The sequence below is a fragment of the Tauraco erythrolophus genome, chromosome Z (genome assembly GCF_009769465.1).
Source record: "Tauraco erythrolophus isolate bTauEry1 chromosome Z, bTauEry1.pri, whole genome shotgun sequence".
NCBI lineage: Eukaryota > Metazoa > Chordata > Aves > Musophagiformes > Musophagidae > Tauraco > Tauraco erythrolophus.
Genome location: NC_141496.1, coordinates 23,596,611 through 23,616,715, shown reverse-complemented (window position 1 = coordinate 23,616,715; position 20,105 = coordinate 23,596,611). Strand labels below are relative to the sequence as shown.

Below are 20,105 nucleotides of genomic sequence, written 5' to 3'. Positions count from 1 at the left end.
AACTGAAAAGATTGTTGTTGTTGTTGCTGTAAAAATGAATGTACCAAGGTTGAGCAAATATTAGCCTACCACCAGTTATTACAGGTCTTTGTCCGCTACAGTGAATTATGAACAAAATTGAACAAGTTTATAAAAATTTTGTCTTTCAGAATAGATGAAGTGAGTTATTTTAATTTAAAATTTAAAAGTCAAATCTCAGGATTAATTGACAAAAATTGGTGGTTTTGGGGGGATTTTTTTTTGCATCAGGAAACTGCACCAATATCTTGTTTGCATAATGCTGTGAAAAAAAGATGTTCTAAAAATGAGTTTTAACGGCAGTATGTATTCACCAAATAAATGCAAGTAATTTTGCCTTTTTATATTTTGGAAGTTCTCTTTTAGTATCTTTTGGTAGTTTATTTTCCCACCAGCTGTGAATAGGAAAAAGGCACTTCCTTAGGTCAAGTAGTGGTCCTGATATGATGGTATACTGAATTAAGAGCATCTCATTAAACAAATACCAATAGCTGTCATTTTCTAGTTTCAGTTTGTGTCCAGATCTTAAATGTTTGTTTTGTTTTTCTGGGAAATGTAAGGTGGCACATATTAGACTTTCCTAAATGCATTTGAAAACTGGTTGTGATAAACTGACTTGGTGAGGGGGTGAGGGACAAGGCAGAACCTAAACCCTTTCACATTATTTAATTGTAGCATTTGCTAGTTGGCTTCAGAGGTAAAAGTTTGTAATCCTGATTTGTAAGTGGGGACTAAAAAGATAAATAGTGTAGATCCTGGAAAAAACAGAAGAGGTTATTCAGTAGTGCCCCTTCCTTTCAGCCTCCTTGAAGATTCAGGAATAAGCAAACGGAAAGAATAACCAAACAAAATGAGCAGGCATCTGATGTTTAAGCCCTCCTCCAGCACTTTTTATTTACATAACCAGAAGTCACTCAAGCAGCTGCAGCACATTAGTTCCAATAGTTTAACAGGCAGTTTTACAGCTCCAACAAAGGCTGTGCTAAAGCAGTTTCTTCCTCCTGTGCTCGCTTGCTATGATAGCTAATAAGTGATCTTTGGCAGCAGGGCTGTGAGAGGAGTGGTAATGTTTAATAGGTTTCTGTGGAAGAGTTAGCTTGCTTTCTTCTTTGTAGATCATTATCTATAGAGAGACGCTGAGGGCAGGCGACACCATGTTGAAAACAGAATAGGCTGAACTGGCGTTGGAACTCTGCACCGTTCTTGGGGACCGATTTAGAAAGGAGATATTTTAAGCAGTTACGCCAATATTTGATTGTATTAGACCTTAATAACAAACTTACTTGGGAAACATGGATCAGCAGACAAGTCCGGACACTTTGGCTGTTCCTGAAGTGGATAATACACATTGTCAAAATCCATGGTTAAATGAAGATCTTGTGAAGACCCTGAGGGAAAACCTGTTGCAACACGAAAAGTCCAGGACATCTAGGAAATCTTCATCTGCTTCTCCCCGTCTGTCTCCAGTTATTTCTCCTCGAAACTCTCCAAGGCTTTTGCGAAGGATGCTTTTAAATAGCAACATACCAAAACAGCGGCGTTTCACGGTGGCACATACCTGGTAAGCACTGAGCAGGTTGTCATGAAATGTCAGATTAACTTTTCTTAGAGAAGCATTTATCTCCTCAATGTCAGTGCTTATATTTCTTGATTTGATCTCTGCATGAATGTCACGGGTTGAAAGAGACAGTTCTAATCTTTGACTCAAGTTAATTTCAGACCCGAAGTTTAAAACAGTAATTTATATCAAGTAAGAAAATGTGTATTTGCTTACACAAAAGCTATTTTATTTCCTCTGATTTTTTAAGGTAATAATTCCTTTCTACTCCTCCTCCAGAAATGAAAACTGGAGTCTTAAGAAGGGAAAGTCCCTAGCTCATTCTGTGCTGGTCAGGCCAGAGTGAGTAGGCAATTTTTTTCTTTTATATGTCTTTTCAATATAAATTTATTTATTTATTTATTGGCAATTTATGACCCCTCCTCCCCTAAGCAGAATTGCCTAAGTTTGTATATCTTTTAACAGCACTCAAATTAAGAATGACGTGATAGAGAAGTATGGTAGGAATAAATATTCTATATGAAACCAATTTTTGTTAATGCAGTTGCTAAAATAAACAGAGGAAAGATTGGAAAGAGAATCCCTTGTTAAATAATTCACTATTACTACTTTTTTGTAACTTGATCATTTCTTAGACATATGTTTGTGATAAAATCTATGAAAAACATTCATTTTGTGGCATCTATCTTCTGTAAAACATCAACATAATTTCATTACTTAATTTATTCTTTTTCAGAATGTTACATATGAGATTACTGTAACTCAATAATACATTCTGTCTTGCTTTGATGGTTCTGTGATATTGATGTGTTCTCTTCTTTCTTGTGAGATTTTTCCCCCATTATTTTTCAAATAAAAATGTAATAGAAAGGAAGGCAGTGAAATATGTTCAAAGTAAGCATGCATTCTAAGCAGCAAATGGATAAGCTAGTCGAGATTATCTTTATTTGCCTGAAATTAGATTTACACTATAGCTATGTGACTGGTATATGTATTGCATATGGTATACATGTGTGCCTAAATCTTTATTATGTATGTAAGTGTGTAGCTAAAAGACTCTGATAATATTTAATACCCTTGAAAGGGATGAGGAAAAACAGATGTGCCTTTATACTTAAAGGATATTTGTTTTGAAACCAGTATCCCTGGTCATAAATTGCATGTGTAACAGAGAAAACTGAACGAAAGGAGGGTGTTTCATGTGCCTTTAACAGACATACATAAATCCCAACCATTTTAGGGATCTCTTACTGCTGGTCTGCATTAATATTTTATAAAACAGTCTATACGTAAGAACATGCAAGATAAGGAAAAAATAATTCAGGCAGAGCTGTTTTACATCATAAGATGAAAATAAATAGGAATTTGTGAAAGTTTACAGAGGGAAATTAATGTGTGGATTATGTATGTGTTATGACAGTTATTGCAGATAGCTTAAGAGGACAGAGAAAGGAAGGATATTAAAAGGGACAGATATGAACTCAACAAACAGGTTTGGGCAACTTGAAAGGGCAAAGGCTGGCATAGTATTAAAAAGTGGAATTCTGTTTAAACACACTTCCTCTAGTGAGCTTCAGAAAGTTTTGAACTTGAGTGCCTTTTTGAACAGGGAACGTTTGTACACATTTCATTATAGGAAGAACTCACGTTTTTCCCATATATGTGAAATACTAGGTCTGCAAAATACTGTTGTTAAATTATTCATAGTAATTCCTAAATTATTTCTAATACTGGCTCATCTTAACAGCACTTTTTTTTTTTTTAAGCAAGTAGAGAAGTAGAGTCAAGCAGAGAGTTACAATAAATTACGTGAGAACTTGCAAAGAAGAATAGTATTTCAGAAGTGAACATGGAGGAGAAAACCCACTAATCCTAAGTAATGATATATGTGATCAGATTTATGGGCATGTGAAGAGAAGCAAAAGCACTACTGCACTACAAAATTTATTTGTTGCCAGATCCTGTCAAATCCGTAGTTACTGGTATGTCTTCACTTGGTTATCTGTTTAGAAAACTGAAATGCTGGTGATAGATATGTGGTTTCTAGATGCTTTGACTACATAGGCAGTATAGTGGTTTTAATTCCATATCCATATAATCCATTCTAGGCAGCTCATAGGAAAAAAAGTGCTTTCAAAAATGGAGTAGTTGTAAGCTTACTCCAAAATGTTGTACTATGGAAGATCCATTTTGGTTTTAGGGCATATAGTTTGTTTTATCATAGTTATGACTTTCTCTGTAAGTGCTCTAATTTTCTTCATTTTTTATTTATTTTTAATTTAATCTATTTTGTATTTTAGAATAGTTGTTAAATTCAGTTGTATACATCTTTCTTAGTACATTCACACAGGTGTTAAAAATTTTAATAACATGATTTTGTTCAAGCCATCAATAAGTTGGAAAGCCATTCTGACTTTGCAAAATATCACTAGTTTTATAAATTTTTTATTTGATTATGTTTTCTTATAATGTTTATGTGTACAGGTAGCATAACAACTAAATGTGTAACACTAAAGATATTGCTATGTTTTGCAGTGATGTCAAATGCCGCCACCATGGATCCAGTGCACCAGAACAATTCATTTATATTATACCTAACTCCCTGATTTCTAGGCTCTGAATTGGCATTCAGATACAGTCAAGAAGTGGGTGGCAGACTGATAAATTGTTCTGGCAACCTCATTTTCCCTCCTTCTTTTATAAGCTCTTCCCTTGTAATGGTCTGGGATGTACAACTGTTGACACCAAAATGCATTTTCTTTATCATATGACTATTATCCCTTCACATGAGAAGTTGAATTATCATTTTTAGTCCTGTGGCAAGACTATTCAGTCTTGCAAGGGCTGCATAAATGGCCTGGTTGTGAACTGTTAATATACCTTAATTTTTTTTGTTATGTGATGAAGTATGCAATCACAAGATGCAGTGTTCACATAAGTGTCCATTTACACAGTGAGGCAACGGTATATTATGTAAAAGGCTTGTAACAGGTTGTGATCACAACTTAAAGAGGTGATGTAGTATGTAAGCCTTTAAGATGTCTTTAAAAAGCTCTATACTAGTTCTTTCTGCAACAGTTGGACCATGGTGTCTTCTGAAAACCATGCCTTACAGAAAAATTATCATGAGACTTGTATGCAAACTGGACCATTTACTAGGGAGCACTTCAAAGAATCATAGAATGATTTGGATTTGAAGGGACCTTGAAGATCGTCTAGTTCTACCCCCTGCCAATGGCCAGGGATGCCCTCCACTACATCAGGTTGCCCAAAGCCCCATTCAACCTAGCCTTGAACACTTCCAGGGATGGGGCCATCCACAACTTCTCTGGGCAACCTGGTCCAGTGCCTTACCACACTCAGAGTGAAAAAGTTTTTTCTTATATCCAATCTAAATCTGCCCTCATACGGTTTAAATCCATTGCACCTTGTCCTATCACTACATGCCCTTGTGTTCAGGAAGGCACGACTTAATAGATTGGTTTTTTAAATTTGTTTTTAATAGGAGGTTTCCGTGCACTATTTTCAGAAATGTGGTTATATAACTTGATTTTGCTTACAAGAGTGTAATGGAAAATTTGCCAATATTTCTTTCAACTCAGAGTTCATTACTAGCCATTAACCTCAGATGTTTTTTGAGTCCTTCTCCCCTCCCTTTTCTTCTTTATCCTTCCCCAGCTGTAACACTGAATTCATTCTAACACTTGAAAGATAAACTACTAGTTTTAGGATTTTTAGAGAGGAAAAAATACAACATTAAGAGTGAGCTGAAATTGAAGGTTTTAAGTGGTAGAAATGTATGGGGTCTTCCTTTTTGTTGGAGAAATTTCTGAATAACTTATGGCTTCAGAGAGTATTACAGATAGTCTTGTCTATAACTGTGAAGTTAAAACTGGTTAAGTTGTCTTAAACTTTTAGTCTAGATCACTCTCGGTCTGTAGACAGTATCAGTCTACAGTTTATAGGAAACAACTGTAGCAACTGTAAAGAAAACAAGATTTCAAAGATTTGTGGCCAGGAATTGAGATATGTTCTAGCCAAAACCAATTAATTTGAGTTCCTCAGTAATCTGCATTATGTTGTATTGCTGTGAAAGTAATCATGATGCTCTAAGATCTGGTAAGTATAGTGACGCGGCAGCACATATTACAACCAGGCACAGACAAGATAAATTGAGTCCTCTGGTGTGTGCTTACAAATTCAGTTTCTGGATTGTCTTGGTTGGCTCTTCGTATGCCTTTTCTAAGCTGCCTGTTACCCCAGTGCAGTCTCTCAAGAGAGGTCCTTAGAGTAGGATCATACGTGCTGGGATCTGGGAGAAGACAGGGCCCTCAGTAGCAGGGACGGAGACTGTCAGTTCCCCAGCTGTGTGTGCAGCTGATGTGGGTGAGACATATCCAAAGGTCTGTGGAAGGATGTTTAGACTCTTTAAATCATATGGCTTTCGTAATTCATGTGGGAAGTCAACTTTCCTCTATTTTCCATGAAAAATTCCTTTCTGTAGGAAAGGGAGCAGAAACAAGAAGCATAAATATTTGGAGGCGGATAGTAAGGTCAGTGCAACATAGCAACTAAATTGTATCTATTTAATTGGAAGTATGAAGTCAGGGCATGCATGTGCTTGATTTTTTTGGCCTTTATTATTTGCTGCCTTAATGCTTCTCAGTGAACACAGAATGTTCAAACAGTTGTTTTTTCTCTGTTGTATATAACTTTGGATGGAACATTTGCTGCCTTTGTGATTTATTTGTGTGTGTTCAGATACAAGAAGTGGAGATAATGACATTTTTTCCATTATATAAAGTGAGGTTTTTATTCATGGGTCCATTATCAGTCTTCCCATTTGATAACTGTCCCCTCTCCAGCTCTTGTAGAGATCATTTAGAACTTTCTGCTGTTTTTACGGTTTTGCTCTTTAGACTTTTTATTTTAAACATGCACCCCTAAACCTAGCCATTTATTGTGATCAGTGGCTGTAAGAACACAAGTACGTGCTCAGTTATATAGGGTACTTTCATCTGAATTCAGTCAGCCTTTGTCTCCACCCATAGTAAATAGTTTTACATTGACCTTGGCATTTGGATGTGAAAACGATAGATGCCTTAGAAATAGTTTAGATAGATATGGGTAAGGTGTGCCATTTTAAGTTTCAAGAATGTAACTGGCTTAAGGGTACTGATAAACTCAAGTCTCTGTTTATTTTTATTGCACAATATCTTTTCATGCACTTTCAGCACTAATTGCAAAAAAAACAACAAAACCTCAAGTGTTACAGGTAGATTGCAGAAGAGCAACATATTTAATTTGATGTGATTCTAAGCTGCCTGGTTCAGTGCATTTATGCTGAAACTACTAAACTATACTGAAGGTATACTAGACTGAAACTACAGGTTTTTTCTCCCTACAATTGTCTTCAATTTTCAAGATATATTTTCATCACAAGTTTTTAATGCCTGTCTATGTATTCCTCTCCTTCACCACTTAGTGCTTTTCAGGGAACTAAAGTAATTACAGATTGTTGTACGAAAAGCATTTAAAAAGGCAGATCCATCAAAGCAGAGTGGGATGATTACTATGATAACACCACTAGGGAAGCATAGGACTCATAGTTTCTGTACTCTACGTATGTGTACTCCATACTAACAGAGGGAATGTTCTAGAGAGTTGTGCAGAGTAGTTCAAACTTCCATGGAAAAAAAAAAATTAGTTTTATGGAAGAATATTTCAAAGAGAAGCCAGATTGCAGCATATTTTCCCAATTTAATTACATGCATGAACTCATGAGATTAAAGGCAGTGTTTAATCAGGTTACAGATGCAATAAAATTTAATTAACAATAACATCCTTTTGGAACTATTGAAGTAAAATGTAAAGTTTGAGAAGGTTATTTGAGTAAGATGAAGATAAGTTGCACAATTGCATACATGACTTTATTTGTTTCTGTTCAATTAAGAAAATATCTGAATTTCTTCTAGTACTTCCTTGCTTTTTCTCATGTAACTTTTATTCACACTTAAATTAGCTGACCAAATATTACATACAGTTTTAGTCAAGGTATCAACTGGCACATTACAGACTCTCTTTCATTGGTTTTCAGACTTTTTACAATGGGTTACCTTATGCCTTTTCTTGAATAGTATGTGATCCTCTCCATGTATAAAGAAAATATATCCATAACTGATGCATAGATTTTTCCTAGGAAATAATTTAATTCACAATATTGTCACAGAGACATACTACAAATGTATAAGATAACCCAATCTACATATCCACTCTTCTTGAAATTCTGTTAAGTAAAGGGAGGCATGCTTGTGTGGATGCTTGTACACGAATAGGCAACAGGCTTGCAAAGACAGTATGTGTATTTGATGAGATCTGTGCACACATGTGCATAGGTTAGTGGGACACAAGCAAGGAATGAGCTAAGGGAACTGGATACTGTCTAGCATGTACAGTGTGGCTTGCCAATAAGCTGAGGATACTGCACAATGGTGTTTACCAACAAGTTAATTTACCAGAGAGAAATAATCCTGTTCCTCCACAGCTCAAACCTGAGGGGATAAGGACAAAATTCATCTCCCCATAATGAAGGAAGTAGCAAAGATGTATTTTCCCAAATGAGAGTCGTGTTAGAGCAGAGCTCCTTGTATCAGAAAGAAAACGCAAAAACACTTCAGAAAGATCAATGAACAATGAAAGACGAAATTCTAAGTGTTTGTTGTACGGTGAGAAATAACTGCGTAAGAACAATGTGAAGGAGAAAAAACAATAAATTTGACTGGCTACATTTACTAGTTCAAGAGTTGTCTTTTACAGCAGTAAGTGTTACATTTCTCCATTCCTTTCAAAGGAAAATATATCTCAAATATTTTCATTGAGCCTTTCTCTCTTGTGGCTGACCTCTGTGCCTTGTAGATCTGACATTTCTTCCTAAGTTCTAACAGCTGAAGTACTTTCCCTAGGCCATGCTCTTGTCTGATCTATTGTGTTTAATGGCATGTCCTGTGTTGGGCAGAATATAGGAGAAATTCTATATAATTTAGCAGAAGTGGAAATGAGTTCCTATAGTTCTACTTTTGTTTAGTAGTTATGCCCAAAGCAAAGAACTGCTTTGTAAGAGTGCTTTTGCATCCACAAATTTTTATTGTTTCTTACTATGGTGATCGCAAGTTATTATGTGTGACTGCAAAGGTTTTAACTATTGTACTCTTCCAGCATGATAAATTGTCTAATTACCTTCAGGGTTTTTTAAGAATTTGCAAAAAGTTCCAGTAGTTTTTGTAAGAATGTTTTTATTAGCTTACTGTGTAACATCTTGGGAAGCCTTTTAGACTCCAGCAGTCTTCCACGTTGCTTCTTGTTGGATCACTCTTCATTTTTCAAACTTGCTGTCTTTGCTTTCATTTTGAATGTGTATATTACTATTTTATTTGTGGTTTGCTCAAACAGGTTATTTGTTCTTGCCCCAGCCCGTGCAATCCTGTCTGTTTGTTTTGCACTTTGACACATTTTCCATGTATTACGCAAGCTGAAATCGGTGTTGCATGGTAGCCTTTTCCTCCATTTTTAATCTCAAGTCTCCACTGTACCTTGGCCTTAAATTAAGGATTTCACAGGTGTTCTATAGTTTCATATACATAACCTCAAAGTTTCAACTGTGTTATAAAAACTTCAGAAGTTTTTTTCATTCTTGATTTCTCATAGTAATTCATTTCTCTTAATAGGTATGTATCTTAGGCAAATAGATATCTTACAATTTTTTAGCACAGTCTAGCAACTATCTAGCTTTTTCTTTTATACGTTCTTGGAGAGCTTCATCTTCTTTGGGATTTGTATTATTTTTTATTTGTAATTTGTTATTATTTGTATTATTTTTGTCCTGATCCGTGGAAAAAAGCCAGTCTTAGCACCGCTCTCTAGCTGGGGCAAGTTACTGGTTCTTAGACTGTGTCTGCAGTAGAGTGTACTCACTCTGTGGTGGTGGGATACACTGCCAGACCTGACCTTTCACCCTCACCACTCACAACATGAACTAATGTTTACTCTTGGTCACTAGGTAATATTGGTAATATTGACATCTTCTCTTAGTGCAAAGTTTTAGGGGTTAATCTTGGAAAATCTCCACTGCTTTACACCATGTACATTGGTACATTTAATAAATTTATAGAAATTGACTTTCTATTTTCTAAACCTTCAGAATTCACCAAACACTCTTATCTTCTTTCTCCATCATCAGACATGGCGTGACACTACGTGACTAACACTCCATGTTAGCACAGAGCTTCTTTTCTGGTTCTTGTGTATTGCCCTCTTAATAAACTGTCGTGGTTTTTGGACTGAGGGTCGAGACAAGAACCGAAAGGGAGCACCCACCAACCATGGTCCCGGGCAAAACATGACTCAGGCTTTCTTCATAAAACAAAACAATTTATTAACAGTTACTAAACAGGAGACACAAGGGAACGAAACCGGTTACTTGAGAGGAGAAAAGAGAAAAACAAGGCCAGATCTTAAAACAACAACCTCCCCACCCCGTTTCCTTTTGTTCCTGGCTCAACCCCCCCCCTCCCCCGGCGGCGCAGGGGGACAGGGAATGGGGAGTGCAGGTCAGTTCATCCATGTTGTTAACTACCGCTCCTTTCTTAAAGGAGGAGGAGTCTTTACACCGTTTTTCCCTTGCTTCGGTGGATCCCCTACTCATGAAGAAAAAAGTCCCCAAACTTTTCCAACGTGAGTCCTGCCCGCAGGATTGCAATCCTCCCCATGGATTGTACCAGTTCGGGCTTTACCAGTCTCGGCCTCTTAGGGAGCTGCTGCCACTCGCGTCGGCGTGGGTCATCCCACGGATTCCCGATGCCTCCACGACCTCGTCGTGCATTCCATGCCCCATTATTAACAGTACCTGGTCACGCATCCCCTGCTCCACGACCTCTCCTGGGCTCAGGCATCTCCTTTCCGACGTGGGTTTCTCCACGGGCCACGAGTGGGTCTCTGCTCCGCCGAGTACACCCTGGCTGCAGGGGGGCCGCCTGCCATCTTCACACCGATTGCAAGGGAAGCCTCAGCTCCAGTACACCTCCTCCTGCTCCATCTTGACTGACCCGGTCGTTGTGGTTGTTTTCTCTTAGCTCTTAATCCTCTCTGGGGGAGCTCGGCCCGGCGGGCACCCCGGGAGCGAGGCGCTTACCGAGTCCCCCATGTGGCTCCCCCGGCGCCATCTTGAGCACATGGCGCCGGCCCGGGCCCGAGCGGCCGCTCGGCCGGGAGCCGGGAGCAAGGGCAGCGCCCTCCTGCTCTCTCCTGGCTCCTGAGCAAAGAGCCCCTTTCCCGCCCCTTTGTCCCAACTTAAATAGGGCAATTCGCAGAGGCGCCAATTTGGCTCAACCTCCCCCGGGGGGGATGGGACTCAGATCTGGTGGCACAGGGAGCAAATCCCCTCCCCTGCCACCAGAACACCCCCCCCATCAAACTATCACATAAACATACAGCATCTTCTGTCCATTAATTTTCAATGGCTTATTTTTACTGAGCCTGTTCATTCCGTTCTTTAAAAAACATGTACAGAATTAATACAAAATTCTGTAAAAAAGTAAAATTCTGTAAAAAAGTAAAATTTTGTGTGTGCACGGAGTGAAATATAAGACAAGAAGGGCATACTCTGTTTCATTTATTGTTTTAATAAAAAAGCTCTTGTGGTCATGTCATAATGCTTTAATTGCAACCTGTTTTCCTCATAGATTGTACTTAGTGATGAGATGACTCTGTGTTCTTCAGTGTACCAAATTCATCAGTACTCATTAAATATTCATCTTATAACAGATAGAATTAATCAGTTAGAATCTCATTGTGACAAGTGCTCCACAGGTATGCTCCTGACAGTGATGTTGATTATTGTAGACTAGTCCTCACAGACTTTTATGGACAATAGATTGTTCAAGTAAGCTTAGAATACTTTGAGGTGTAATAATGTGTGAGAACGAATAATGTAACATCAAATACATTAGCTTTTGGGCCAGACTAACTTTAGCTGGACTATCCAGGAACCTTCATAGTGTGCTTTATTGGATGAATTTGTCTTTGGGATTATCTCTTGATAGCATTACCTTGATAATTTAAAAAAATTATTGTGGATGAATTTAATAAACATGTGAAATGTGGTTTTTGTGTATATGTGTGGGTTTTTTTGTGATGTATGTTTTATTGGGCTTCTGTGATAAATCTGTATCTACTGGGCCTGGCAAATAATCTCCAGAACAAGTAGTAGGAGCATGCTAGAGAAGGAGTCTCCACAAGGTGTTTTAAAGATATCTGTCTATATATTCATTTTTCCCCAAAAAATAGAATAAGACAGCAAATAAGTTTTATCCAGAATAGATATTGTAAATCATGTGATTTTTTTTTTTCCAGCTTTATCTGAACAATATCTATTTCCATATTAAGTAAGTTAAAGGAATGGTAGACATTTCTGATGTGCATTTTAATATTATAATGACTTTCTAGTTATATTTAGATAAATAATTGATTTATTTGACCATTACAATAAGTATAATTTTGCATTATAATAGACATATGCAATTACAGATAACATACGTTGTTTTCTTTTGGGAATGGGAAGGTTCACTGAATGATGAATCAGAAAAGCTAGCCATTTTATTTACCATCTTGCTGTGTAGCTGTAAGAGACTTTAAAATCTGCTGTACGTCCATAGGCACAGTCATAAGATCTAAAATCTAAGTTATCTTAAAATATCATCTGCCTCTTGGACCTTTTAAATATTATGCGCATTCACATGACAGAGATTGAATTCTCCAAAGGTGTTAATTACAATCATAGCATGTAGCACATTATATAATCAGAAAGAAAAATAATGACTTGTGTAAATGCATGCTGTCATGGGAAATAGATTAGACCACATAATTAAATGTGGAAATCCAGCAAGATCACAAAAAATATTCATTAAAAGGCCTAAGAACTGTCTGCACAATGAGCTCTATTCGCCACTTAAAAAGTAGTTTACCATGGAAGAAATATTTGGAACTTAGAAACGACAGTATTTCTCCAAGTATGTATCACTTGTTTCGATGAAATGCAATGTTTGTGAGATAAGCTACATAGGCTAGCTACAAAATTATTAAAGAAAAATTGTGTACTTAAATATTTCTTATTTATTGTGATAGTTGCAGTCTGACGACTTGCATGTGTTTCTCTTGTGGATGGAATGTATTTGTCAGTAGTGACTATACGAGATATATGTATCAGAGAAGGAGTTGTTGCCACTGTAGTCACACAACTGTTTGTGATAGCTGGTGGCGCTTATACAGAAGCAGCTGTGACAATACTTAGCTTTTGGCCTTTCATCAACAATATCTTGCCAAGAGAAACATCTTGGTTGTTTAAGATGTGTTTAAGACACATCTTGGTTGAGGGTGGAGGGAGGATATCCAATATGAGAAAAATTAAATCCCATTGTATGATTATTGTTAGAAATTCAAAAAGTAACACTAAAGCTGAAGCATGCTGAGATCAAGATTGGACTGCATCTTTGAGTGTGTAAAAAAAAAAAAAAAAATCTCAACACAAAAAGAGATCTTTAGGCATCAACTTTGGGATAGAGGTTGCCAAGAATTTTCTGGTAAAATATTGTAAAATACTGATTTACTGTGCCTGAGGTATTTAATTTGAAGTACTTCAGAGTTTCCCCACCTCCTTGCCTCCAAGTAATTGCTGAGAGCAAGGAATGCCATTTTCATCTTACCCGGAGGCTGCAGAGGAAGGAGTTCTACTGAGCTGTGAGATACAAATGACAGTATCATGTATTCTGTTCAGATAGATGGCAATTAATAAAAAATATACTATATTATATTATACATGTATTATTATTATATTATCATGTATTGTATATGATATATATCTCTAATGGCCCAACAGCAGATTCTGCCTTTACTGCTGTTCTAAATATATTTTTCTTTAAGCCACCTCTCTTCTTTTAGCCACTTCACAGTATACTCAGTGGCTATATCTGCAAATTATGCTCTGTTTTCCCCTTTTACAATATAAAAATGTCTTTCTAATCTGTTTTGTGGGGGTTTTTTTGCTATTTGAAAGCCTGCCATTTTTAAAGATCTCAGTGTGATCTTGATAGACTTTAATGAAAAGCTCCTTGAAACACTATCATACACACTGCTATCTCTTCATAATGGTGGTGTGATACCCATTATTCCACCTAGGAAGGTGAGTGGCTTATGAACCATTCTGCAAGAACCTCCATATCCTATATTGCATTACATGGAAGTTCTTCTGTAAGAAAAAGCATAATAAATATTTTGTTGGTAATGATCTTGTATGTTCACGAGATTTTGTTGGGACAATGGTCTAACCTTTTCTGTGACCTATGCAGGAGTCTCTTAATCTGGCTTGTAAACTAATAGCCTCTAAAAGAATGTACATACCAAGAATACAATTTGTCAGTGTTCTTATCAAGTAAATACATACCACAAAATATTGAAAACGTCTTCACAGTTACAAATATTTTCTTCAGAATCTTTGTCAAGATTGTTTTTGAATGAATTGTTCCAACTCCCTTTTCCTGCTTAGTTCAAATGATCTACTATCTCATTGTCCTGCTCTTCATGTAACAGTTGTGGGGGTTTTAATTATAAAGCTTTTTGGAGGTTGATTTAGTCTCTGCTTCCTTCCTAGGGTACATTACAATGTAGAACTTGGTCTTAGTGCTGATGAATTTAAGAGTCTTATGAACCTTTGCGAATGTAGCACTATTTCTTTTTTTTTAAACAATTCTTTTTCGAACTGTCAATCTGAAATAATTCAAGCTTAATGTCCAATGAATTGTTAAGAAATGGGATGCAATACTAAGACTTTTAAATTGTAAATTAAACCAGACTCTGTATAGACAGCACTGAAAAGGGTTTTCGCAACCCCTTCAGTCCCTGGAGCATCTGCTGCAAATGCCATTGATATGCTGAGCACGAGTAGCTCCTTTTCTGATGTGAAGCTTATTTCTCATGCAGAGGGGGACAAAAATAAAATCTCAGCTGACTCCAAGCAGGAAAGCCTCTGTCTTTCATTCTCCATGTATTCTCAGAGCTGCTTAGTTCTCCAGACTACATGCTGCATTTCACTGCAAAGTTGCTCTAGACATGCCTTACACAATAAAAAATGCTTTGTGTGTTGTGGCTTTTCTACAAGCTGCTATTTGCATGTCCAAAGTGCAAAGATCATCACCAATCAGAAATAAACAAATTTATTCATGTTTAAAAGCTTTGTAAAAATGTCATCAATTATTTGAATGCACACGATGAAATATCATTGTTAAAACACAGAGAGAGAGTAAGGGCCGGTAAAAAAAGGAGAGACCTTAGTCTGTAAAAGTTGTGATATTATTTGGATATAAGCTTGTGCTATGAGCTGGAACTGTTCAATACTTGCTGTTTCCATCCACTCCCATTTGATAGTAGAAGGTTATGCTTTAGTTGTCATAGAGGGAGTTATACAGAAGACAAAACAGAATGACTTTGGGATAGAAATCACCTAATATTATGAAAGCGATCCTTTCTTTACCGACAAATAGGGTGGTATATGATAGCTTATCTAAGAACTTACGCTTAGAAAACTTGATTGGAAAGTTCATGAGGCCTACATCAGAAGAGACTAGGGCTCTTCCAGACTTTAGTGCATATGAAGAGAAAAAAATAAAACACTTCAATGGAAGGATGATGTAGTTATCAATGGATAATTTACTTTTTCTTTGATACAGTCTTCATTTGTAAAACAAAATAGTTATATAAAATGCAGTTTAATTCTTTTAAGGATGTTTAGACCTTGACCTAGACTTAGCTCATTATATAGATTCTGCAAAGGTAACTAATATTGAATAACTTTTCAATAGTTAATTCTATGCATATAATAATTTTCTAGTGGAAGCACCCAATTTTACTGTGAAGGTTAGAGTACTATTGCAAAGAAGTAGTCTGCTTAAATATGTTACATTTTGCGAACGATAAGGTAAAGGCTTCATGAACAACAGCAGTGTTAGATAAGTAATCTGAGATGAAGACCTGGAAGTGACAGGCTATCTGGTTTTGGAGTATTTTAATGCAAATGAATGTACATGGGCGGGACAAAACTCAACCAGCTAGTAGTAATGCCTAGATTTGAGGCTTAGAAGGGCTTGGAGAAAAGCAAGTATCTTAACACTGGGACTTACATGAAAGTCATCTGATTGAAAGCCACTGAAACAGCCTGACTCATTTTTTTTGTCCTCTTGAAGACCGATGATGTCTCAGTGTGTTGACCAATGGTTTATAATGCAGGCCACACACAGTATTAGAAATGACTGTCTAATTTCAAAGTACTTGAACAGTTGTTTACCTATTATTACCCAGTCTAAAGAGTGAGAAATAATGACTGTTTCTCTAGCAAAGCCCTCTTACGTGTGCTTTTTGCATACAGTGGCAAATTAATTTCGCAGTGGTTCTCTAGCAAATTTCTTAATTGCTTTCATACTCATCTTGACGTAGTTACATGATTAAATAGTTACATGAGGCATTTTGGTACTAGTCTGAAGTCATTTTGCCTTTTCAGGAGCTTTGGCCTCTAATAATGGTGCTTGAATCCTATTGCACTTTCATGCAATGAATAATAAAAATAACCAGTGCCATGTTCAGAATAAAATGTGATGTGGTTCGAAAATACTTTTAATAGTGTGAAGAATAAAATTACTACTGCAAAAATAAAGCTTTCTGGATAATTAATTTCCTTGTTTGTAACTGCAAAAGAAAAGTCCAGCTTTTCTATAAAAAGGCTAATACAACATTGCTTAAGCTGGTAGCTTGTGACTCACTCCTCTGAGTAAAAATCTTTGGGTGAGGATCAGGAAGCATTTCTATAAAACCTGTTTCTGCTGCATTCATTTATTTGAATAGAGTACTAAATTACAACATCTAATCATTAATTATCGACTGCTTAAATGGTTTTGAGGAGGAAACAGATTCAAGTGACTTGACCAACATATTAGGAGATGAACTTTAGATACCTCTAAATATTTCAGGGTGAATTGTAAAGTACATTTTTAACATTTCAGAAATATTTTTTTGATTACATAAATAACCTATCGAGAAGCACTTAAATCAGTAGGAAAAATTATATTGTCCGTTTTAAAGCAATATCTGCAACATCATAGTGATATCACTATAAGGTCACAATAGAACACAAAAATGTAAACTGCAGTTATGAATTTATTTTGCTCTTTTGAAATAAAAGCATGATTGGTGCATGATTGCTGTGTGCTGCAATCATGTCGCTCTAGAGAACAAGCTTCTCAGCTCAAAGAGAAGATATGTGAATTAACAAAATATAAAAATCCGACAGCCACTTACAATAACAACAGGCAAATAAGTGCTATGGTTACTGAGTCTTGTAAGCAAATTCAAGTAGAGAGACACACAGCCTTGTGGATACAGTGTGAGACTGAGTCAAAATATCCTTGGATTTTAAACCTAGCTCTGCCATCACTTCCCATGCTTTGAATTCAACACAGTTTCTTATACTCTATTGTCCTAATTTCTAAATAATGACATAAAGCATTATAATATGTATCTCGGGAATCTTTTGTTAATGTTTTTCCAATGCTTTCCAAGTATGAAGTGCTATCATTGCTTACGGACCAAGAGAATGTTCACTTTTCATCTTCTAAATATTAAATATCCATTTATAGTTTCTTGTAGTGTCAACATTCTAGGTATTGTAGGCATCTAAGAAAACATTGTCCTTGTTTTGAACTTTTTTAACTGTAGCAGAAACCAATACAAGCTTTAGGGGCTTTTTGCTTGTAGCTGCAAGACTACCTGCTGATCTGCAGCAAAAATCTGGAACGTTAATGTGGTTGAGTACGACAAGTACATCTGAACTCGCTTATCTTTCTTCTCATCAGACTTACCAGTTCGCGGATGTGCTGTGCTAACCTTGACTATGCAGTTCATAGCTCAGTTGTGTCTAATTCTCAGAAAGAGCAGGCGATGCAAAAGCGTACGTGCTTTCAAAAAGGTGCAGACATGCTCTGGGATGTCACATTTACAGAGTGATGTTTCTCTCTTAAATAAAAAACATATGTTCCTTGCTTTGCGTGTTATAGATTTCAATGTCTGCCAAAGCTGAGGGTCAGAAGATCTTTGCTTCTTTTTCTGTGTGTAAAATGCATCTGTTCTGCTCACCGGTCTCACAGAAAAAGGTGGTTGTGATCACTGTTCAAGAACACCTCTATCACAACTTGTGCCATACACAGAAGGCAAAATATGGCTGCTTGGACAAACAATTCTGGCATTTATTAACATATGAGAAACTGTCTTACCATCTTAATATCCTTTTCTGTGAGCAATTTCTGAGTGTAGGTTGGGGAGGGGTTTGGGGTTTTTTTTTGGTGATTGTTTCTCTAATGCAAAAAAAAAAAAAATCTTACATCATTGTATGATGCCTCTTTCATTACTCTTCTGCAGGCTTAGCTTTACTGTATCAGCCCTCCATACATGTGTTAAGAGGGATTAACAGGGAGATGAATTAACTTTCTAATGTTGGGATGCTGGAGCCACATATCATCTGACTAAGTACATTAACCCATCTGGACAATATTGGTAGCTGTCTAACAGGCAACACTGCAGAAATTACACAGTTATTTGCATTTATGGGATTGTATTATCTGGATGTTCAACTTGTTATTGTGCAAACCAAATTAAATAGTTCCTTTTAAATATAATTTCTCTTATTTAAAAGTAATCTAAGCCCCCTGGAATCAGAAAACAGTTGGATCTTTTCCAGCAAGGAAATCTTGGCTCATCTTGACATATTATTACAATGATTACCTGTCAGTGACTCAGTTGGAAGAGCTGTGGAGTCTAAAATTGTTTTTTTTGAAGTTTTGCACTTGTAAAGGACAGTGTTCTATTTTTCTTTGCTAAACTGAAAATCACCTTCAGAAAATAAACATACAAATTAAATATTAAAGAGTTTAAATTTGGAAAGGTGAAGTCTAAATATCTTCGTATATTCTCTTGGGTTTTTGATTAATTTTGGATTCTTTCTCATGTTTTTCCATACTCACAATTGTGGCAATTAATCCATGCATGTTATTGATGACATTGCGTTCAGTTAAATGCCTGTCATATGAATGATGAGTCATTCTCTATATAAGGGATTAAGACCAATGTGGCAAATTAAATTTTTTGCAGTCTAATACCTCTTGGATATTGTAAGGGTTATAACTTTCCTGAGACCCTCATGTACTCTACTTCTGCACCTGTACGTCTGTAAGACTCCTGAATTTTGTGCAGAGCACTCACTGAAATTGTATAAAAAAATTATTCTGTTTCTACAGCTCTGAAAACAGAGCAAGTGAGGAAGAAAGTAAAAGAAAAGGTTCTTATTCTAGTATTTTTTAGAAGCACATTAGAAGCACAAAATATTTTTCTTCCAGTGCAAAGTAGGTGTATTTGTAGGGTGGCAAGGAAATATTTTTTAATGAAAAATTCAAAGTAGGGCATTGCAAATATTACTGTACTGTGAACTGCAGAGGTTCTTCAGCATGCAGAATGTTTTAAAATTATTTCATTGTGAGGAAAAAAAAACCTAAGAATCTATTTTAAAAGCAAAATAATTTAAACATAACAAACTCAATTTAGATATTGGAACTTGAATGTGGTTCAAATTCTCTTTGCTCATGTATTCTGGGGAAAAAAATTAAAATAGAAAATTAATGTGATGTTGACCATTTCCTTGATCTGAAAAAAGTGGAGGGAGGGGTAGCTAAAGTGTTTTGAAATTATAATGGATTAGTTTTGCCAAGAATATTGTTTTGTAAATAAGCTTTTGCCATATCCTAAGTCCAACAGAAATGAAAATATTGTTTTCTTAAATGTAGGTTACATTTTTTTATGTCTTAAACAAAAAACCTCAAATGCATGAACAAGTATTGCTGCCAGTGGAGGAGGACATGTGTGCAATGATGAAATTGCATGTTGACTAAATAATTGTTGACTAAAATAATTAAAAAGTCAAATCAGGAATGAAAGACAGGGCGAAATTCAAATAAATAAGTAAAAGGATAGAGAGAAAACAGAAATAAACCATTTACATGTTGAAGTATAATTAATGGAAATTGGCTTGTTGCTGTTGTTAAGGTAAATCTTAACCTGAGACTATTTCTGTATATATTAAAATTACATGAGCGTAACAATGAGTTATAAAAGTAACTTTGTTTAGAAAACAAAATGTTTCTGACCAACTTAAATGACCAATGTAGAAGTCTTGTTCTATTTGAGGGGAGAAAAAATGTGAAGTTTTAACAGCAAGCTGGCAAACTGAACAATTTCCTTGCAAACTGATTCTTCTCAGCCATTGAACAGAGCATAAATACTGGACAAGTGAGACTTTATTGCTCTTTCAACTGCACTGCTTTTGGTAGTTAGAGACCAAGGATGCCAGAGAAAGACCAGGTCTGAACATGTAGGATAAGGGTGT

At 36.2% G+C, this 20,105-nt stretch overlaps 1 protein-coding gene across 2 annotated transcripts in view; it reads left to right on the top strand.

Moving 5' to 3' along the window:
* PDE4D (phosphodiesterase 4D) overlaps positions 1-20,105 on the top strand; it is a 441,471-nt gene that overhangs the window by 53,787 nt on the left and 367,579 nt on the right. Inside the window, exon 1 of one of the 2 annotated variants that reach the window (XM_086629649.1) lies at positions 1,311-1,579. The exons of the other annotated variant lie outside the window; for it this stretch is intronic. Coding sequence (XP_086485775.1) covers positions 1,311-1,579 — 269 coding nt within the window. Of the gene's footprint in view, positions 1-1,310; positions 1,580-20,105 lie in introns of those variants that run through there. 2 annotated transcript variants of the gene reach the window in all.